Source organism: Oryctolagus cuniculus, chromosome 2 (assembly GCF_051225735.1).
Source record: "Oryctolagus cuniculus isolate XC-2025 breed Fujian yellow rabbit chromosome 2, ASM5122573v1, whole genome shotgun sequence".
NCBI classification, from domain to species: domain Eukaryota; kingdom Metazoa; phylum Chordata; class Mammalia; order Lagomorpha; family Leporidae; genus Oryctolagus; species Oryctolagus cuniculus.
In genome coordinates this window covers 80,057,182-80,075,103 of record NC_142868.1, presented here as the reverse complement: position 1 = coordinate 80,075,103, position 17,922 = coordinate 80,057,182, and the positions used below count along the sequence as shown (strand labels likewise).

Sequence of the window (17,922 nt, the reverse complement as noted above, 5' to 3'; positions counted from 1 at the left end):
TGAGAAAGCAGTAGAAGATGGCCCAAGTCCTTGGGCCCCTGCACCCACGAGGGAGACCTGGAGGAAGCTCCTGGCTCCTGGCCTTGGATCAGCAACGGAAAAACAGCAATCAGCTCCTGTGTCATTAAGTCAAGCCTGAAAGTCAACAAACATTTTAAAGCCTGCTCTCCACCTGACCTTGAGGACCCTGGAGTAAATAGGTCACCCAATCTTGCACTTGCCCATCAGTTGGATGCTCTCAATCTATCACAGGCACAGCATCTCACACCCTTCCAGTTTGTTAAAAAGGTAACAACAACAACAACAAACAACGAAGACTATGTGGTTTGTGATAATGGTGTCAAGTATTAATGATTGTGTTATTAACTCTGTCATCTTATTCTTTACTATCTCTGGTCTTTTTTTCCTGTCCACTAGGACCAGGGAGAGATCTGCTACTTCTCATCATGGTTTATCCTCAATCTTTATCTTCCATTCTGGTTTTTCACCCTAACCTCAGATTCAACAAATTTCTCATTGCCTTATATACTTTTCTTCAAGCTAAGCATGTTCTCCACTGAAAAAGAGTGTTTTCATGATATTCTCTGACTTCCCAAATCAGAATCTTCCTTCACCTTGTCAATTTCACCTCTCAAACTACTTCTCAAATCTGTCTCCCCTCTTTTCCAATCCTACTGCTAGTAGCCCTAGGTCAGGCTCCCTAAATCTTCCATATCATTGCTGTCCATTTTCCCTGCCCCAAGTTTTACCCTACCTATGCCCTCAACCTATGCTGAAAAAAAAAAAAAAAAAAAAAAAAAGGTAGAACAATACAGCAAGTGAGTTCTCCATGGCTGGCTCCTGTCCATTCTTCAGCTTACTTCCTATCATTATTAACCGCCCACTTTAAGTGTCCACAATACCTAACTGCTCACTCTGCCTCCTGGATATCATCCTATCTCATGCCTCCTTCCTTTGTTCATAGGGCTCCTCCCTTACCATACCATTCCTTACTCACCCACCTCCTTTTTGTGTGGATAACTTTCTCATACCACAGGACTAGCTCTGCAATCTCATCCCAAAATGCCTTCCTTTGGGTCTACCTCCATAAGAGCATAAGCCTTGAAGTTAGACTGGCTGGATTCAGTTTCTGGCTCCTCCACCTACTCAACGATCTTGGGAAAAATTATAAATCATCTCTTTCCTTAGCTACAAAACTGCGTTTCTAAAAATTTTACTTTTAAGAAATATTATTTATGTGCTGTTCTAAACAATTTGTAATCTTCAAAATAACCTAATATGGATCTAGTATTGTCCATTTTTTAAATTTGACAATCAGAGAGAGAGAGAGAGAAATAGGAAGAGGGAGAGAGAGACCTCCCATCTGCTGGCTCACTCCCCAAAAGTCTGAAACAGCTCGGGCTGGGCCAGCGCCAAAGCTGGGAGCTGTGAACTTAATCCAGGTCTCTCAAGGCTGGGAGGGACCCAATTACTTGAGCTATTATCTCTTACAGTCTGCCTCTCACAGTCTGCATTAGTAAACCCTGACACTCCACTGTTCATCGTGGGCATCTTAACCATTAAGCTGAATGTGCGCTCTTATCCTGGTTTCTATAGCTAAGGAAATTGAGCAGAGAGAGTGAGTAACTCAGGCAGTCTGGCTCCAGAGTTCTTGTTGCTTACATCTATGCTTTGTTAATAACAGCATCTACCTCACAGGATTACTCAAGACAGTTAAGGCACGCAAAGTACTTAGAACAGGGATCAGTAAGTTGAAAGCATTATTTAAAAACGGAAAGCATTATTTAAGTGTTTGCTATTATAATTATGTTCCTTTACTGAATATGCACAGCATTTATTAGAGTAATTTTAAAATCTATTTTTGAGCTCCCTCTATTACGTCCTGTCTTTGTCACCTCAAATCCTGGCTGTGATGAATGTTTCCTAAACTAGAAGAAATTAATTAAAATCTGATCCCTTACGCTGAATTCATGCTCTCATTTTCTCTTTCCTTAGACCCAGTATCATTACAGGTTGTGCATTCCTTATTCAAAATGCTTGGGACCAGATTTCACAGTTTTTCAGATTTGGGAATATTTGCATAGACCCTACTGATTCGAAAATCTGAAATTCAAAATGCTCCACAACCCAAAACTTTTTGAATGCTGGCCAACAGGACATTCAAAAAAAATTTCAGATTTGGGACATCTTGGATATCAAGATACTAAGGTTGGGGTTCTCGATTTGTATCGTCAGAAGACAAAGTCACTACAAATGGAGATTAAAGAGCAAATTGGCATTTGTGATTCTAGAAACAGGCAACAACTAATTCTACAACATAGAATGGGTGTTCAGATGAGTTGAGCAGAGGAAGTTAGCTTTATAGGAACAAAAGGGCTGAGAAAACAGAAAAAGGATGAAGAGCAGATTGGTCCTTACTTCCTTATGGACTTCTAACAGAGGAGACTTCTTTGTTCAGCTGACTCAGACTGACCGGAATCTCCTGATTTTCCATCTTTCTTCTTTTTTTAAAGAAACTGGCCAGTTTCAAAGTTCAGTTTGATTATCTAGCACTTAACACAAGGGACTCCATTCTGGTTTGCTCTGGTCTGTTGGAGCTAGTGCAGCAGGCTAGTCCAAAACAATGGCAGTATATATTCTGTATTTTTCTTCCATGTGTGTAGATTATATTTTTAATGTCCGGTTTTATAAGATATACCATATGTACTGTTTTTTTAAAGGATTTTTTTTTATTTATTTGACAGGTAGAGTTATAGACAGTGAAAGAAAGAGACAGAGAGAAAGGTCTTCCTTCTGTTGGTTCACTCCCCAAATGGCCACTACAGCCGGCGCTGCACCGATCTGAAACCAGGAGCCATGTGCTTCTTCCCGATCTCCCACGCGGATGCAGGGCCCAAGCACTTGGGCCATCCTCCACTGCCTTCCCGGCCACAGCAAGAGCTGGACTGGAAGAGGAGCAGCCGGGACTAGAACCCAGTGCCCATATGGGATGCTGTGCTGCAGGCGGAGGATTAACCAAGTGAGCCACGGAACCGGCCCCCCATATGTACTGTTTATAACCCTCTTTTTTCTCCATATACTACTAGTCCGCATGATTTTTAATGGCCACAAACTGTTCTACCATACCCATAATCTATTTAAAAGTCCTTACTCTGCAATTAAGTTACTTCCATTTTCTAGTATAAACTACAACACCTATCAATATATCCCTGGTATCACCTTTTTTTCTTTCTCATTTTCCACAGCTGAATGACTACGTAGAAATTTACAAAGATATACAAAGCTTTCAATAAATTCTATTAGACCTCCTTTAAATAAAAACTTTTACACTTCCACAAACTGTGTTTGCTTGTTTACTAAAAACAACAAACTAAAATAGCATCATTATTTCAATATGCATTTCCTGAGTTTGACCTTTAAAATTATATATGAACTGTCTAGGTACACAAAACTCCAAGTTTGTATCCTTTTTCTCATTCTTCGAAGTGTCTATTTCTGATTTATATGTCAGGCTACCAAAATTTCTAATGACTAGACAAAATAAATTTTTTTGCTTCCATTACTTTATTAAGTTTAGTACAGTAGGACTTGGTTATCACAGTTAAGCTGAAGCCTGATAAGCTGTTAATAACTGAGTAATAATGTCCAGGAATAGTTGAGCACAGTAATTAAGATAATAAATCCTGGATTCATAAGATTGAGTTCAACTATCCTTTAGACCATGTAATGCTGCACCTCAGGCTCCTCATCAGTAAAATGCTCACCTATAAACACCATATCCAAAAACTGTCCTGAGGACTGAATAAGAAAATGCGGCACACACCCTGGCACATGAGTGACTCAATCAAGAATAGCTGTTGTCCTTGTCCTTCCAAACAAGCTGATGAAGAAATTAGCTTAGCTCTTTTTTTTTTTTTTAATTTATTTGACAGGTAGAGTTATAGACAGAGAGAGACAGAGAGAAAGGTCTTCCTTCCATTGGTTTACCCCCACCCCAAACGGCCGCTACGGCCAGCGCTGCACCGATCTGAAGCCAGGAGCCAGGTGCTTCCTCCCGGTCTCCCATGCAGGTGCAGGGGCCCAAGCACTTGGGCCACCCTCCACTGCCCTCTCGGGTCACAGCAGAGAGCTGGACTGGAAGAGGAGCAACCAGGACTAGAACCCAGTGCCCATATGGGATGCCGGCGCCGTAGGTGGTGGATTAACCAAGTGAGCCATGGCGCCGGCCCTAGCTTAGCTCTTAATACAAGGTATTAAAGAATATTTTCTATAGTGTCTGTTAGCCATATAAACCTTAGCAAAGGTAAATATTTCTGTTGGGATCAGCAGTGTAAACTGGACAATAAGACAGAACAGGGGGTCGAGGAAGAAGGTGAAGCAAAAGACCAATGCTGTCTTACCAAGGAAAAAGAAACTGAAGAGCAGTCTTGAATTTTAGTGTTCTCTTTAGTCATTCATCTTTTATAAAAAGTGTCCTCCCAATTTTCAAAGGTGCCTTTGCAATGAACAAGGCAAATACTACACAAACTCATGTAAAATTGTACTTGAATATCTTCAAGCTTCTTAGAAACAGTCAACTAATGAGGCTGGCACTGTGGCGTAGTAGGTTAAGCTGAAGCCTGCAAAACCAGCATCCCATAAGGGCACTGGCTTGAGCCCTGGCTACTCCACTTCCAATCCAGCTCCCTGCTAAATGTCCCTGGGAAAGCAGTGGAGGTCAGCCCAAATGGTTTGGGCCCTGCATCCACGTGGGAGATCGGAAGAAGCTCCTGGATTCTGCCTTTGGCCTGGCCCAGCCCCAGCCATTTGCCACCATTTGGGGACTGAACCAGGGGGAATGGAAGACTCCTCTGTCTGTCTCTCTCTGCAACTTTTCAAATAAATAAAATAAATCCTTCTTTAAAGTATTCAACTAAATAAAAGTGAATTTGAATAAAAAAAGTTAATGTATAAATTAAAAACCTAGGATAACTGAATTTTGATAAATTCTGCATTATTTGATAAATAAAAAGATTAAAAACATGGAAGTTACTCAATTTTAAAAGGGCACTTAATAATCATTTATAGCCAGGGAGTGCAGTGGAGGATGGCCCAAGTCCTTGGGCCCTGCACCCCATGGGAGACCAGGAGAAGCACCTGGCTCCTGCCATCGGATCAGCGCGGTGCACCGGCCACAGTGCACCAGCCACGGCAGCCATTGCAGGGTGAACCAACGGCAAAAGGAAGACCTTTCTCTCTGTCTCTCTCTCTCACTGTCCACTCTGCCTGTCAAAAAAAAAAAAAAAAAAAAAAAAAAGAGAATCGAGTTTTTTCATCTTCTACATCAATAATATGTGCCATTATAAGTGGTCTTTTTAGTAGCCCTAAAGCATGGCAAAAATCCTTAAAGCATCTTATAAAAAAGCAGAGATAGATATTCTGCATATACTCTGCTAATAAGAAGCCAATTAAGCAGTAAGCCCCATTTTCTGGAAAGACTCATCATCAATTTGTTGCATTTATAATAGAAATTAAAACTGCAAAATCAATAAGGACAAAACTTTATTTTGCACACTTCTGTATTTTCAGCACCTAAAACTCTCAGTATACCGTAAGCATTTACTAAATATTTGCTGAGTGATGGTAAGAATGCGTAAGATTATGCTTCATATGCTAATTCTACATCAACTTTATGCTTTGAAGCAACATATATTTTGGCTTTGACTTCTAACTTAGTGACTTACTTGCCTTGAGAAAGTTCTAAAATCCTTGGGGCTTTTGTCCTCTACAGTCCTCTAGTTAATTACGGGTCCCAACCTTTGCTTTCTTATCTCAAATCTTCTTGTAAGTATTAAGAAAATGGAAGTGAAAATACTGTGACCTATAAAGCACCATATAAATATCAATGTTTACTGTTGCAAGTTCTTTGCACAATAAGCAAAAGCACAAATATTATTGATTAAATTCAAGTATCTTCATTTTTAACTTGATCAAGTTGCTAAAGATATTCTTCAAATACATTCACATTTACCTATAGTTTGACTAATCTTATAATTTAAGCTTTATAGTATCTGTATTTTAATGATATATGATAGGGCCGGTGCTGTGGCGTAGCGGGTAAAAGCCACCTCCTGCAGTGCCAGCATCCCATATGGACACCAGTTCAAGACCCGGCTGCTCCACTTCTGATCCAGCCATCTGCTATGGCCTAGCAAAGCAGCAGCAGGTGGCCCAAGCCCTTGGGCCCCTGATCCCCCATGGGAGACCCGGAAGAAGCTCTTGGCTCCTGGCTTTGGATCAGCCCAGCTCTGGACGTTTCAGCCATTTGGGAAGTGAACCAGAAGATGGAAGACATTCTCATTCTCTCTCTCTCCTCTGCCTCTGTAACTCTTTCAAGTAAAATAAAATAAACCATAAAACAACAGAAAAACATATGGTAGCAACTTAGGGCTGGGAATAAAGGTGTACTCTTAGAGACAGTGAAATCCCCACAGAGTCCCCACATAACAGTTGCAATGACCTTGCTCTGTGCCTCCCTTGGGTTTAGTCTGAACAAAACAAATTTTAAAAAAATGATATATGCTAAAATATCACTGCTGTTTAATATGTGCAAACTAAAGTCAAGATTTTACCTCTACTTTGGTTATATTATTAATGTGACAGAAGACTTAAAATCACAAGATTTGGATTTAAATTTTCACTAAGCCATCTTTCATCTATACTATAAGTTGTACATTTAAAAAGTATGTTAATTAATATTTGCTGCGCACTGACTGTGCCAGGTGCCATTTGAAGAAATCCATGTTTGAACCTGTGTGATTCTCACAACAACCCTCTGAGGTAGACACTATTCTCACTCTCTGGATGGAGAAAGAAAACACAGAGCGGGTGAGGCAACATGCCTGGGATCAGAGAGAAGATAGAGGCAGCCTGTTTGAAGCCAGCCCAGCTTTAATAACTATGCTACACTTCACTCTCCTTCGAGGGGCCTCACTTTCCTTCTGAGGACAGTGTGACTCCACAGGACTCTGTGGAGATCAAATGATATAAAGATTGTAAAAACACTGGCTAATAGTCAAACGACACATAATAGTAAAGACAAAATTTTTCTTCCCCAAATATTTTAGATAAAATGTCTTCCCCTTTATGACCTTTATTTACTCCAGGTCATACAGAAAAATATACTGTTCTGTTGTCTTCTTTTGGGGACTGGGGTAAACACAGGCAGGAGGTGAGGCAGTATAAACATACATTAAAAAGAAAAGGAAGACAGCATTACACAGTAGGATCATTCACTAAAGTCGAGTATAAAGCTCCAATGCAGACAAGACTTTTACATAATATCCTTGAATACTAAAAGAAAGTTATGAAACATCTGAGAGTTAATACCAAAAGATCAATGGATTAAATGTTATCTAAATATATTTCAATTCAACAGGAACTTATGTAATCCCAATGGGAAACTTGTGATTTTGGCAAAGGTTTTCAAGCTTTCCTTTGCTGTTGACAGGGATACGTTAGAATGTGTGTGGGCTTACTGCAGACTATTTTTTCTAGTTAACAGCATTTACTTGATTCATTTTAAGAATTGTGTTAAGAAATTGGAGTGAAGGTCTTTTTCCTTACCAACAATGGCAGTTTCATTAATAACAACAACTGTACAATGATATACATACATTTCAGGTGCCTATCTCACCAACTTGCCAACTCCAAAGAAGTTAAAACCTAACAACTATACAAATAGACACAACTCTACTAGTTAATGTTTCTATTTATACCCATAAACTGTAAATCACTTATAAGTCTGCCCTTTACTGACTATAATTTGTTAACTCTAATCTTTTTCCTCCTACTTCACACCAAGAAATCAAAAGGTAAAGAAACGTGTCATCATTAATACCAATCAGGCACATTTTCAAGTTTGGAATTAATTTTTCAAAGGCCTAATGAGGTGAAAGTTGGGACTTGGGTTCTAGTAATATAAAAGCAGGATTAAGTAGCTAAACAAGCAAAATCCTTATGTGCAGTTTATGTAACTTAAAAAAGAGAGTAGGTCTTTCAGTATTTTTCTGTTTAAAAAATTATATATGTATGTACATATGTACACATGTGTGTGTGTATATGTGTGTGTGTGTTGTTTTCCATACAAGGCCCAGAAGCTTCCTTAACTAAATATTAGTCTTTGGGGTTGGCATCATTGGTCAGGTAGGCAAGACACTGCTTGGGGTGCTGGCATCCCGTATCTGCATGCTGGGGATGAAATCCCACCTCTGCTTCCCATCCAGCTTCCTGCTTACACACTCAGGAAGCAGCATTTGATGGCCCAAGTACTTGGGTTTCTGCCACTCAGATAGGAGAGCCAGATAGAGTTCTTGGCTCCTGACTTCAGCCCCCAGCTGCTGAGGGCATTTAGGGAGTGAACCAGAGGATGGAAGGGCTCACTCTGTCTCTATCACTCTGCATTTCAAATAAACAAAATAAACTTTCAAAAAAATATTAGTCACAGAACATGAAGCTAGACTTAAATCTGTAATGTGTTCACTATTCTTCCAAGGAATAGGACCTCAAAGCTTATAAAGAACCTAATTTAAAAGAATGTCATATCACCATGTCAGGCGTAGATACTGAATAGTGCTGTTGGTGAGTTTTATCCTCTATTTTATACTAGTGATAGAAAACCCTCCTGGGAAATGTGCATGAGCACTTGAGTGGATGACCTATAAAGACCAGATGAACACAAGGCCCACTTTAGAAAGGGACACACAGCTGCCTCTCCAAGCAGCCAGCTGTGTGACTGGGGCAAGTCACTGCACTGCTCCAGCCCTTGCTTTCTCACATGGTCTGTGATAGGTGTTCTATCCAGCCAATTCTGGCTTATTTGCCCACAAGAGGCAGTCAGGTGTATCAGAATTTAATACCCAATTATTTTCCTTTTGTTCTGAGACTATTACCATATTTTACAACTGCCTCCTCCACAGACACACTAAAAGGCCTCAAAAACATGGCAAGTTTGTGCTGTGAACTCTGAAGGTTCTAAATAACTCAAGACACTGTCACTGGTTCAATATGACTAAGCACCCACAGGAGGGTATTTTCAGTTCCACAGTGTCTAAACTTACCTAACACCCAAAGTCAGTTTAATATTTCATGTCTATTTCCTTGGGGATTATTTCCCCCAAGCATTATTTCCTGCCAACACAGCGACATGAAAATCTTGCAATCCACTTCATACAAGTGTCGCCCACAGTGCCACTGATGGTCGTCTGGGGCCTGCATTCTTGGCGGTGGCAGGTCAGCCGCACAGTGCCCACAGTGCCGGGACCAGCATCACGCCTACAAGAGGTGGGGACCAAAAATGTCCCTAGACACTGCCAGATATGTTGCCCTGGATAATGTCCTTGGGGAGGGGGTAGTGAAACCCCCCCCCTAGTAAAAGAACTGATCCAAGAACTTCATTTTTTCTAACGGAAGTTTTACAGGCGCGTCTGGCACAATGTAAAACCGCCTTGGGAAAAGTGCTAACTGAAGTTGGGAAGCCGAGGGTGCGTCCTGGAGACAAAGGAAGAGACAAAAGCCCTACACGGCCTTTCCCCCTGGGCTCGATCTTAAGTGGAAAGGCGAACGGAAGCGAGGCGGTAACTCTGGGTTAGAGACTACCTCTGCATCCCTGCCCTGGGCTGGGCGTATTCCGGAGTCAGCACAATGAAACCGGCGTGACCTGAGAAGAGCAGGTGGACGCCTCAAGATGCACCCACTCCGCGGGCACTTCCAGGTAGGAGCTGACCACCGCGGCCGGAGGGGCCTCGCGGCACTGGGTGCGGGCGCCGAGCTCCCGCCACGCCCACCGGACGTCACCCGTTACACAACGCCCCTCCACCCCAGCTTATGCAATTCTGCCCTCCCGCGGCTTCCAATTGCCCCGGTGACTTTTGCGGGTCGGGAAGGTAGACCTAGCCCGCCCAACCTCGGCTGGGGATCCCCGCCCCGCCGCGATGTCGTCTCCCACCCCCGGGGTGGCCCGGCCCTGCCGGGCCCGAGCCGCCAATTCCCGGAAAGAGCGCGGCAGGAAGCGGGCGGCCGCTCGGGCTCCCCCAGCTCCCACCCATCCCGCGCCAGGGCGGCCTCCGGCCCGGGGGCCCGCAGCTCCGCGCCGCACGCGCGCGCGCCCGAGCGCCAGGCCGCGGCCGAGGGAACCCCGCGCCCGCGCGCCCCTCCCCGCGCCGCGTCACAGTGGGCTCCCAGGGCGATCCCCATTGTGACCGAAGCACCCCGGGCGCCGCCCCCTCCCACACCCTCGAGCACCCCGAGATCCCGCACGCCGAGTGCCCAGCGGCCCCCGGGGAAGCAGGGCGAGCCTGCCCCAGGGCGCAGACCCGCTCTGGGTACCCGGCCCGCCCGGGAAAGGAGGGTGGGGTCGGTCGGGCCCGCGCCGCATCCCCGCGCCGTCACCTGCTCGCAGCGCCTCGCAGGCGGCGGCCAGGGCCTCCCGGTAGCGCCCCTGAAGCAGCAGCTCCCCGAGCCGGCCGGCCGCCCGGGCTCGCTCGCGCTGACCCGGGAACCACTTCTCGGCCAGGTGGTTGAGGACGACGCTGGTTCTGAAGTCCGAGGCCGCGATGGCGGCGGCCAGAGGCGGCGGCCGCGGGCCGGTCCCCTCAGCACCCGCGGCACTGGCGACGGCGGCGGGCGGCAGCCGGTCCCGGCAGAGGCGGCAGCGGACGCGGAGCTCTCTCCGCAGGCAGCGGCGGCAGTAGCTATGGCCACAGGGCACCGTCACCGGCTCGCTGAGGAAGCCGCGGCAGCCCAGGCAGCTGAGCAGCCCGCCCGCACCCGCGCCGGCAGCCGGGGCCGCGCTCCAGCCCAGCCCGTGGCGGAGCCGGTAGTTGAACACCAGGCAGTCCACCAGGGTGCCGAGGCACTCGGGCCTGACCGGGGCCCCCCGGCGCAGCGCCGCCGCGTACGCCTCCAGCGCTCCCTTCAGGTGGCCGCCAAGCGCCAGCAGCTCGCCGCGGCGGAGCAGCAGCTCCCAGCGCTCCGACTCCGCGGCCGCGCGCTCCAGCTGGTCGCCGCCGCCGCCGCCGCCGCCGCCGCCGCCCACTTCCCAAAACCGGCCTCGGCTCCGGGGCCTGAGGGCCGTCTCCCGACTCCCTCCCGGAGAGCCCCTCGCCACGGCCGGAGAAGACATGGCCCGCGGACGGCTGCTCCGCCGCCGCCGCCGCCGCCGCCGCCGCCCGCCGCCACGGTCCCAGAGCCTACGGGGCGCGCGGCTCCGCACGCGGCCCGCGAGCAGGGGGGCGTGGCGCGCGGACACGGCGGGGCGGCGCGCGCCCGGGAAGCCCCGGGGGCGGGGCCTGCGTGGGGCGGGGCCTCTGCCGAGGGGCGGGCCCAGGTCCGGGTCCAGCGCTCGGGACTCCCCCGCACCACCCGCGGCCGCGTTCCCGAGGAGTCGCCGGCCCGGCCCCGCCTAGCCCCGCCCCTTCCGAGCCCCCTGCGGGTGGGGGACGCAGGTCAGATGATCCCGCAGCGGGGATCTAATTGGTTTCTCGGGAGAGCAGGGCCTGGCGTGTTACTAAACAAAGCCCGAAGGATCCTTTATCACCCACCCGGGGCTGGCCTCCCCGCCGACGACCCCGCCTGCAGCGGCCCCCTCCCTCGCCTCTGCTCGGTGGGCGCTGCTGTGCTGAGTGGACCCCCTCCTCGCGGGACGGAGGCCCACGCCGCCCGCGCTCCCCCGACGCACTGCCCCATCGGGCTGGGGACCTGCGCCCTCGCCCTGCGCGGAGTCCGGGTCGTCAGGTGCAGGGTGGCGTCTTAGGTGTATGCCTCAGGTTACAGAGGTGGCGGGCCCGCGACAAGTGCCGTCTGACGACTTCGTGACTCGACTACCGTCGGTCTACATTAGACACAAACGCAAAAGTCCGCAGCTCCCTCCAGTTTTTTCTGGTGCCAAGTGGCCGCGGCCTTTCCAGTTCAAAACTCATTTCCTAGCTCGCGGGTTCTTGGGGTGCCGGCTGTATCCCCCTTCCAGCTGGGGGAAGTCTGTATTCCCCAAGGAAAGATGCCTTGCCCACGGCAGGTACTCTCTCCCTACATCCCGAGTTGGGTCTGCAGCTTTACAGACAGAACAAAAAGAAATGATCCCACTTGTAGGTAATGGGTTATACTTCCTGGAAGTTGACAGCAGCGAGTGTAAAACTCTCAATTGAAAATATTTATAGTTTTGAATATAGGGTTCTGGGTTGTTAATGTTGGAAGAGACTTAAAACTTTTTAGTTACTTTGCAGACGGTTGGAAAAGAAAAGTTTACTTGTCCGAATTCACACAAGTAATGAAGAGAGAGGATTTAACTGCTATGTTATGGTATTGATAATAGTTATAGATTCATTCCCCAAAAGGGAATGAACAAAAAGCTGACCGAGAAAATACTGAGACACACAAGGTGCAGAGACACACAAGGTCACTTTTCATTTACATTGCGCCTACAGCAAGTTGTAGTGGGATCCAAGCCCCGTGGCCTAATTGTTCGGTGTGTATTCACAGGCATGAACTTAAATCCAATCCTAATCCCCCTGAATTGCGACCTCTCAGCCAGCAGAACGATGACTTGAGTCACATGCCCACAGACCAGCTTGAAGCTACAAATCCCAAAGACTGAGTATCCCTATGCACGTGCCCTTTGACTTACGGGATGCATTCTTGTCCGTAACAGCAGCTTGCCAAACGTGCAGTGGTAAACAGCTAATAAATGTGATCGTGATCATACAGTGAGTTGAGCGAATTGATAAACACTCAGATGTCTTTTCAACACTAGTTTAAATCCATTCTGGGATTTCCCCTCAAAGTAAAATGTGTGGTTCAGAAAATCATGAAAAATATCATTTGTCCTTTGGAGTTTCATTCCCTAATAGACAGATAGGACAAATAACCACATCTGATTCGGATGTGAAATAAAATGGCACAATTAGTATGGTACTGGGACTGTGGCAGGGCAGGGAGGGGAGGTTGGGACTGTGGGAGGAATCTTGCTGAGCTCTCCTTGGCATTTGTGAATGGCTATGATTCGTGTTTGCTGGTTTATACATTTACATAACTTGTTCTCATTTATGTAACTTATTTATGTAAGAGGCTGTGCAGCCGCTGTGGCCTTTGGATGCTGCACAACCTCTTCTGAATCAGGAAGTGTAGCAAAGCAGTCGCTGGCACCCTAACAGGTCACTCTGCATTCTGGACCATCAGAAAGGAACCTGCGCTTTGATGCAACTGCCCTTTTTTTTTTTTTTTTCCAGTTCAAAAGAGACAGAGAAATTAGTGTCTTCATTCATTTTTTAAAATGTAGGCTTTGGTCTCTGACTCAGCCAGCAGGCTGTGATGGAAAAGAGGGAATCCTGCAAGTCAGCCCGGGAAAGCAGGAGAGATGGAGGACGAGTTCTCCTCTCTCTTCTGAGGAGTGTTAACTTGTGTCATTCTTAGCTAACGAAGTAGTAAAATCCCGCGATTTGTATTTCATTTCAGTTTTTTCGTGTTGTGTTCTAAAATAGATCAGTTATGTAAGAGAGTGAGAAGAAAAGCGTATCTGTTTCCTAATTTGGAAAATGCTTATCACCACGTTCCCTGCTTATTCCTCCCGCCCACTGCCCCACGGTAAGACTCTTCCTGATATAGTTCGGTAAACTCCTATTTAAGAATAACATAACACAGTGCTTTTCTTGCTCATAAGTCAGCTGAAGATTTGTATTGGAACCTTCTTTTTTTCTGGCGATGGTTGACTCTGCCATTTGTTTCTTCACATTCTTATCATTGAAAAAGAGAGACTGAATGTAAGCTTTAAAGAGCCGAGCAACAAAGCGTGTCCTCTTCCTCATTCATGCCAGTGGATAGCATTGTGTTCAGTGCAGTGAGGACGGTAAACTCTCAAATCTCCCGTCATCAGTGCCTTTTCTACGCCTAGGAGAAAACTGAGATCTGAGTAGCTCCTGGTCTAAGAGAAAACATCCTGGAGAGGGAATCCAGAACCCTGGTGCTGCCTGTTTCTGCCTCTCTGCCTGGGGACAAGTCACCTGGCTTCTCTGGGTGACATTTGCCATCTGTAAATAGAGAGAAGTGAAACTGCCTCCAAGGTGCCTTCTGCCTGTGGGGCCCAGCCCTAGGGTTTGTTTGAGTCTCCCAGACCCAGGAACAGAGCAATGGGGCACCTGATGAAAATCTAACAGCATAAGGTGCATTCTGAGAATAGGGGGGGGGTACCAAGAAACACACAACATGGGCATGGCCCGAGCTCTGTTCCCAGGAGGGAGAACCAGTCTGTCAGTCTGTGGGTCATGACCATGGGCAGACCTTGGACAGGGACCCCCTACCACACACACCTCCTCACCCTTGCTGTAAATCTGAGAGGCTGGAGGAAACCTCATGAGGAGGGGGGTTATATAACTAAGGCATTTGGGGGGAAGTTTATATAAGATGCTAAAAATATAGTATATGATTGCTATAATAGCGTTCCAAGTGAAAAGCCCTAATGAGGACAAGCAGGGTAGGTTAAATAGAAGTGATCTTAAGTAGATATCTAAACCCAGTTACCTGCATTGACTACTTTCTAACCAAGTACAGTTTACCACTCAATACTAAAATATCCTGTTATCCCTATGGCATTTATGACCAAGGGTTTCAAGAGACGCTGCCCTTGCTAAGGGCACCTTTCTTTTTTGTTGTTGTTAAGATTTATTTATTTATTTATTCAAAAGTCAGAGTGACAAAGAGAGGGAGACAGAGACAGAATCTTCCAGCTGCTGGTTCACTCCCCGAATATCTGCAGCAGCCAGGACTGAGCCAGGCTGAAGGCAGGAGCTTGGAACTCCATCTGGGTTTCCCAGGTAGGTGGCAGGGGCCCAAGCACTTGAGCTGTCCTCTGCTGCTTTCCCACCGGACTAGCAAAGAGCTAGATCGTAAGTGGAACAGCTGAGAATCGTACCCCTTCCCCAGTATGGGATGCTGGTATCGCAATCTGTGGCTTAACCCACTGCACCACAATGCTGGAAGGGTATCAGTCTTAACTCTCCCTTTCTAATGAAGACTCTAGAAATGCTAAGTGTATAACTCATATTCTGTTTCATTGGCAGTCAAATTGATAAAATGAATGCATTTCCCAGGATCGAGCTATTAAAAAGAAATAAAACCTCATATATTATTTAGCAAATTCTAAGAATTGGCCACAGATGAATTCCCCTGGCACTGCCCATTGTCCTTCCTTGCTGCCCACGCCTTCAGCACTTACCATCATCTGATCTATTATACATGAGTATGGACTGTTTGTGTGCATCCCAACAATGCAAGCTTCTTGAGATCTGGGGTGCCTGCCCAGCTTTTTCCCTGAAGTGTCACCAGCACCAAGGCACCAAGAAGACATGAGATCATTGTTGAGGTATCATCTTCTTCATTCTTGTTAGTGACAACAGCTTACTTAGCATTCGCACACTCATTTCTCCCCATCTCCTCTGTTACAGACTGGAGGTTCCCCCCAAAATTCATATGCTGAAATCTAATTCTCCATATGACAGTATTAAGTGGAGCCTAAGTCATGAGGCTGGAATGCTCGGGAATAGGAGTAGAGGCCAGAGATGGCTCCCATTGTGTTCAGTCATGGGAAAACACTATAAAAGACAGCTATCTGCTCTCACTAGCAGTCGACCATGCCTTGATCTCAAACCTCCACCTCCAAGAAGTGTAAGAAACAAGTGTTTGTCATCAGTAAGCTTTGTTTGCACTTTGTTATCGCATCCTGAGCTAAGACATCTTCTCCATCTCTCATACTTCCCACCTGGTCTGTCAGACAAGTCTTTTGGACTTTAGAATATGTCCTGAATCTGACCCCTTCTTCCCATCTCCACCCCACTGAGTCCCACCACCACCACCAGCCTGGCCCAAGCCATCAGCATTTCTTGTCTTAAAATTAAGACAACTGGCTTTAGTATTCCTTAGGCATGGGAAATAATTCTGCAAGTAGAAACAGATCATTACACATCATATCTATATCTATATCTATATATCTAGATATCCATCCATCTATCTATCCCTCTATCCGTCTATATGCTGGTGTTAGATGGAGCCTTTGGGAGGTGACTAGGTCATGGCCCTCACCGATAGGATCAGTGCTGTCTTGAGAAGAGGCCAGAGAGCTGCCTCCATCACATACATCACGTGAAAACACAGCAAGAAGTGAGCCATCTGCCCTCGCTAGAATCTGGCCGTGCTGCCATCCTGAGCTCAGACTTACTGTTAGTAAAATGGTGCTGTCTTATCTTACCATCTTAAGCTCTGCGCCGTAGCCATCTTGTACAATAAGCTTGTATCCTAAGCCTAGCCTAGCTTACTAGAAATCAGGTGACCAAATGGCCCAACCACAAGCGTCAGCTCCACCCCCACCCTAATGGATTCCCTGCTCCCACTTCCTCTCCTCTGCAAAGCTATATAAGACCTGTTCTTCCAGTACAGGCTGCTGTTCTCTCCTGCACGGGGAGGTAGCCTGTCTGGTCCTCACCCCCCCCCCAATAATAAAACTCCCTTACTCCGGTGTTAGGTGTGTTTTGTGGTGGCCTTACACTTTCAACCTGCAAAACACGTGCTTGCACACACACACACATGTACACACACCATATAATTTTAGTATATATAAATCAAGAAACACAAAGTATTCTTTTTTTTTTTTTCAAGATTTATTTATTTGAAAGTCAGAGTTACACAGAGAGAGGAGAGGCAGAAAGAGAGAGGTCTTCCATCCACTGGTTCACACCCCAGTTTGCTGCAACAGCCAGAGCTGTGCTGATCCAAAGCCAAGAGCCAGAAGCTTCTTCCTGGTCTCCCACGCAGGTGCAGGGGCCCAAGCATCTGGGCCATCTTCTACTGCTTTCCCAGGCCATAGCAGAGAACTGGATCAGAAGTGGAGCAGCTGGGACTAGAACCCGCACCCATATGGGATGCCGGCACTGAAGGCAGCAGATTTACCCACTATGCTACAGCACTGGCCCCAGCATTCATACTTTGAATTTATGATATGGTATTACCAATAGCATGATTGTTTTAAATGATTCCTAAACTCCTAGAAAAGTCAGCACAGTCTTTGAAGTTCTGAGAAGTTTTGGTGGGCTGCCTAGATGGGTCAAAAACTCTTGGAGGCATCCTCCATTCCTTCTTTTCTCATCTGGTCCATCAGACCATCCTCAGGGTTCTACCTTCAGGCTGTAGCCCAACCTGACGGATCTTATGCTTCCCCACTACCACGCTCGCCCAAGCCACCAGCAATCTTGCCTGGATGACAACGGTTGCCTTCTACGCAGCCTCTGCTTTTGGCATTTGTTCCTCATTCCTTTATCAGCACAACATCCAGGCTGTTCATCTTAGAGTATAAACAATGTGCTCCTCAAAACCTAGTGTTTGCTTTTATTTCACTCTGAAGAAAATCCCCGGCCTCCTGACTGCGACCCAGAAGTCAGCACTTGCTCTGTCTCCACCCCCCACCTCTCTCTGACTTCATCTTCTGCTACCACCCCTCCTCCACTCTTCCCTAGGCACACTGGCCTCTTCAGGGCCTTTGACCTGCTGTCTCCCTTGCCTGGGATGATTTTCTGATAGGCAGAGAAGCCTCCTCCATTCTCCTGGAGTTTTGTGCAAATGTCACCCACTCTGTGGTGCTCACCTCGTTTCCCTACCGCCGTTCCTGATTTTTTTCTTTAGCATCTCTTCCGAACTTACTGTATGTTTTATTTATTGTTTGTCTCCCCCAAATAATACAAATCCTACAAGGGATTTAGCTTCATTATTCATTACTGAATATTCACTGCCCAGAACATAGAATAGATCCTCAACAACAAAAAATTGTCGAATATATAAAAGAGAAACTCTAGTGCAACCAAAACCATATTTTCTCAAATGCTCAACTTCTCCTTGGGAGGGCTA

General features: G+C 46.6%; 1 protein-coding gene across 3 annotated transcripts in view; it reads right to left on the bottom strand.

The window, feature by feature from the left end:
• Positions 1–11,304, bottom strand: part of LONRF1 (LON peptidase N-terminal domain and ring finger 1) — a 39,492-nt gene extending 28,188 nt beyond the window's left edge. The window contains exon 1 of one of the 3 annotated variants that reach the window (XR_016229980.1): positions 10,429–11,292. Coding sequence is in view for 2 of the 3 variants with exons in the window: in XM_008274063.5 (XP_008272285.4) it covers positions 10,429–11,161 (733 nt within the window). In the remaining variant the exon portion in view is untranslated. Of the gene's footprint in view, positions 1–10,428 lie in introns of all 3 variants that reach the window. The other 2 variants (XM_008274063.5, XM_070068512.2) reach the window with 2 other exon arrangements.
• Between the last annotated feature and the right edge of the window lie 6,618 nt (positions 11,305–17,922).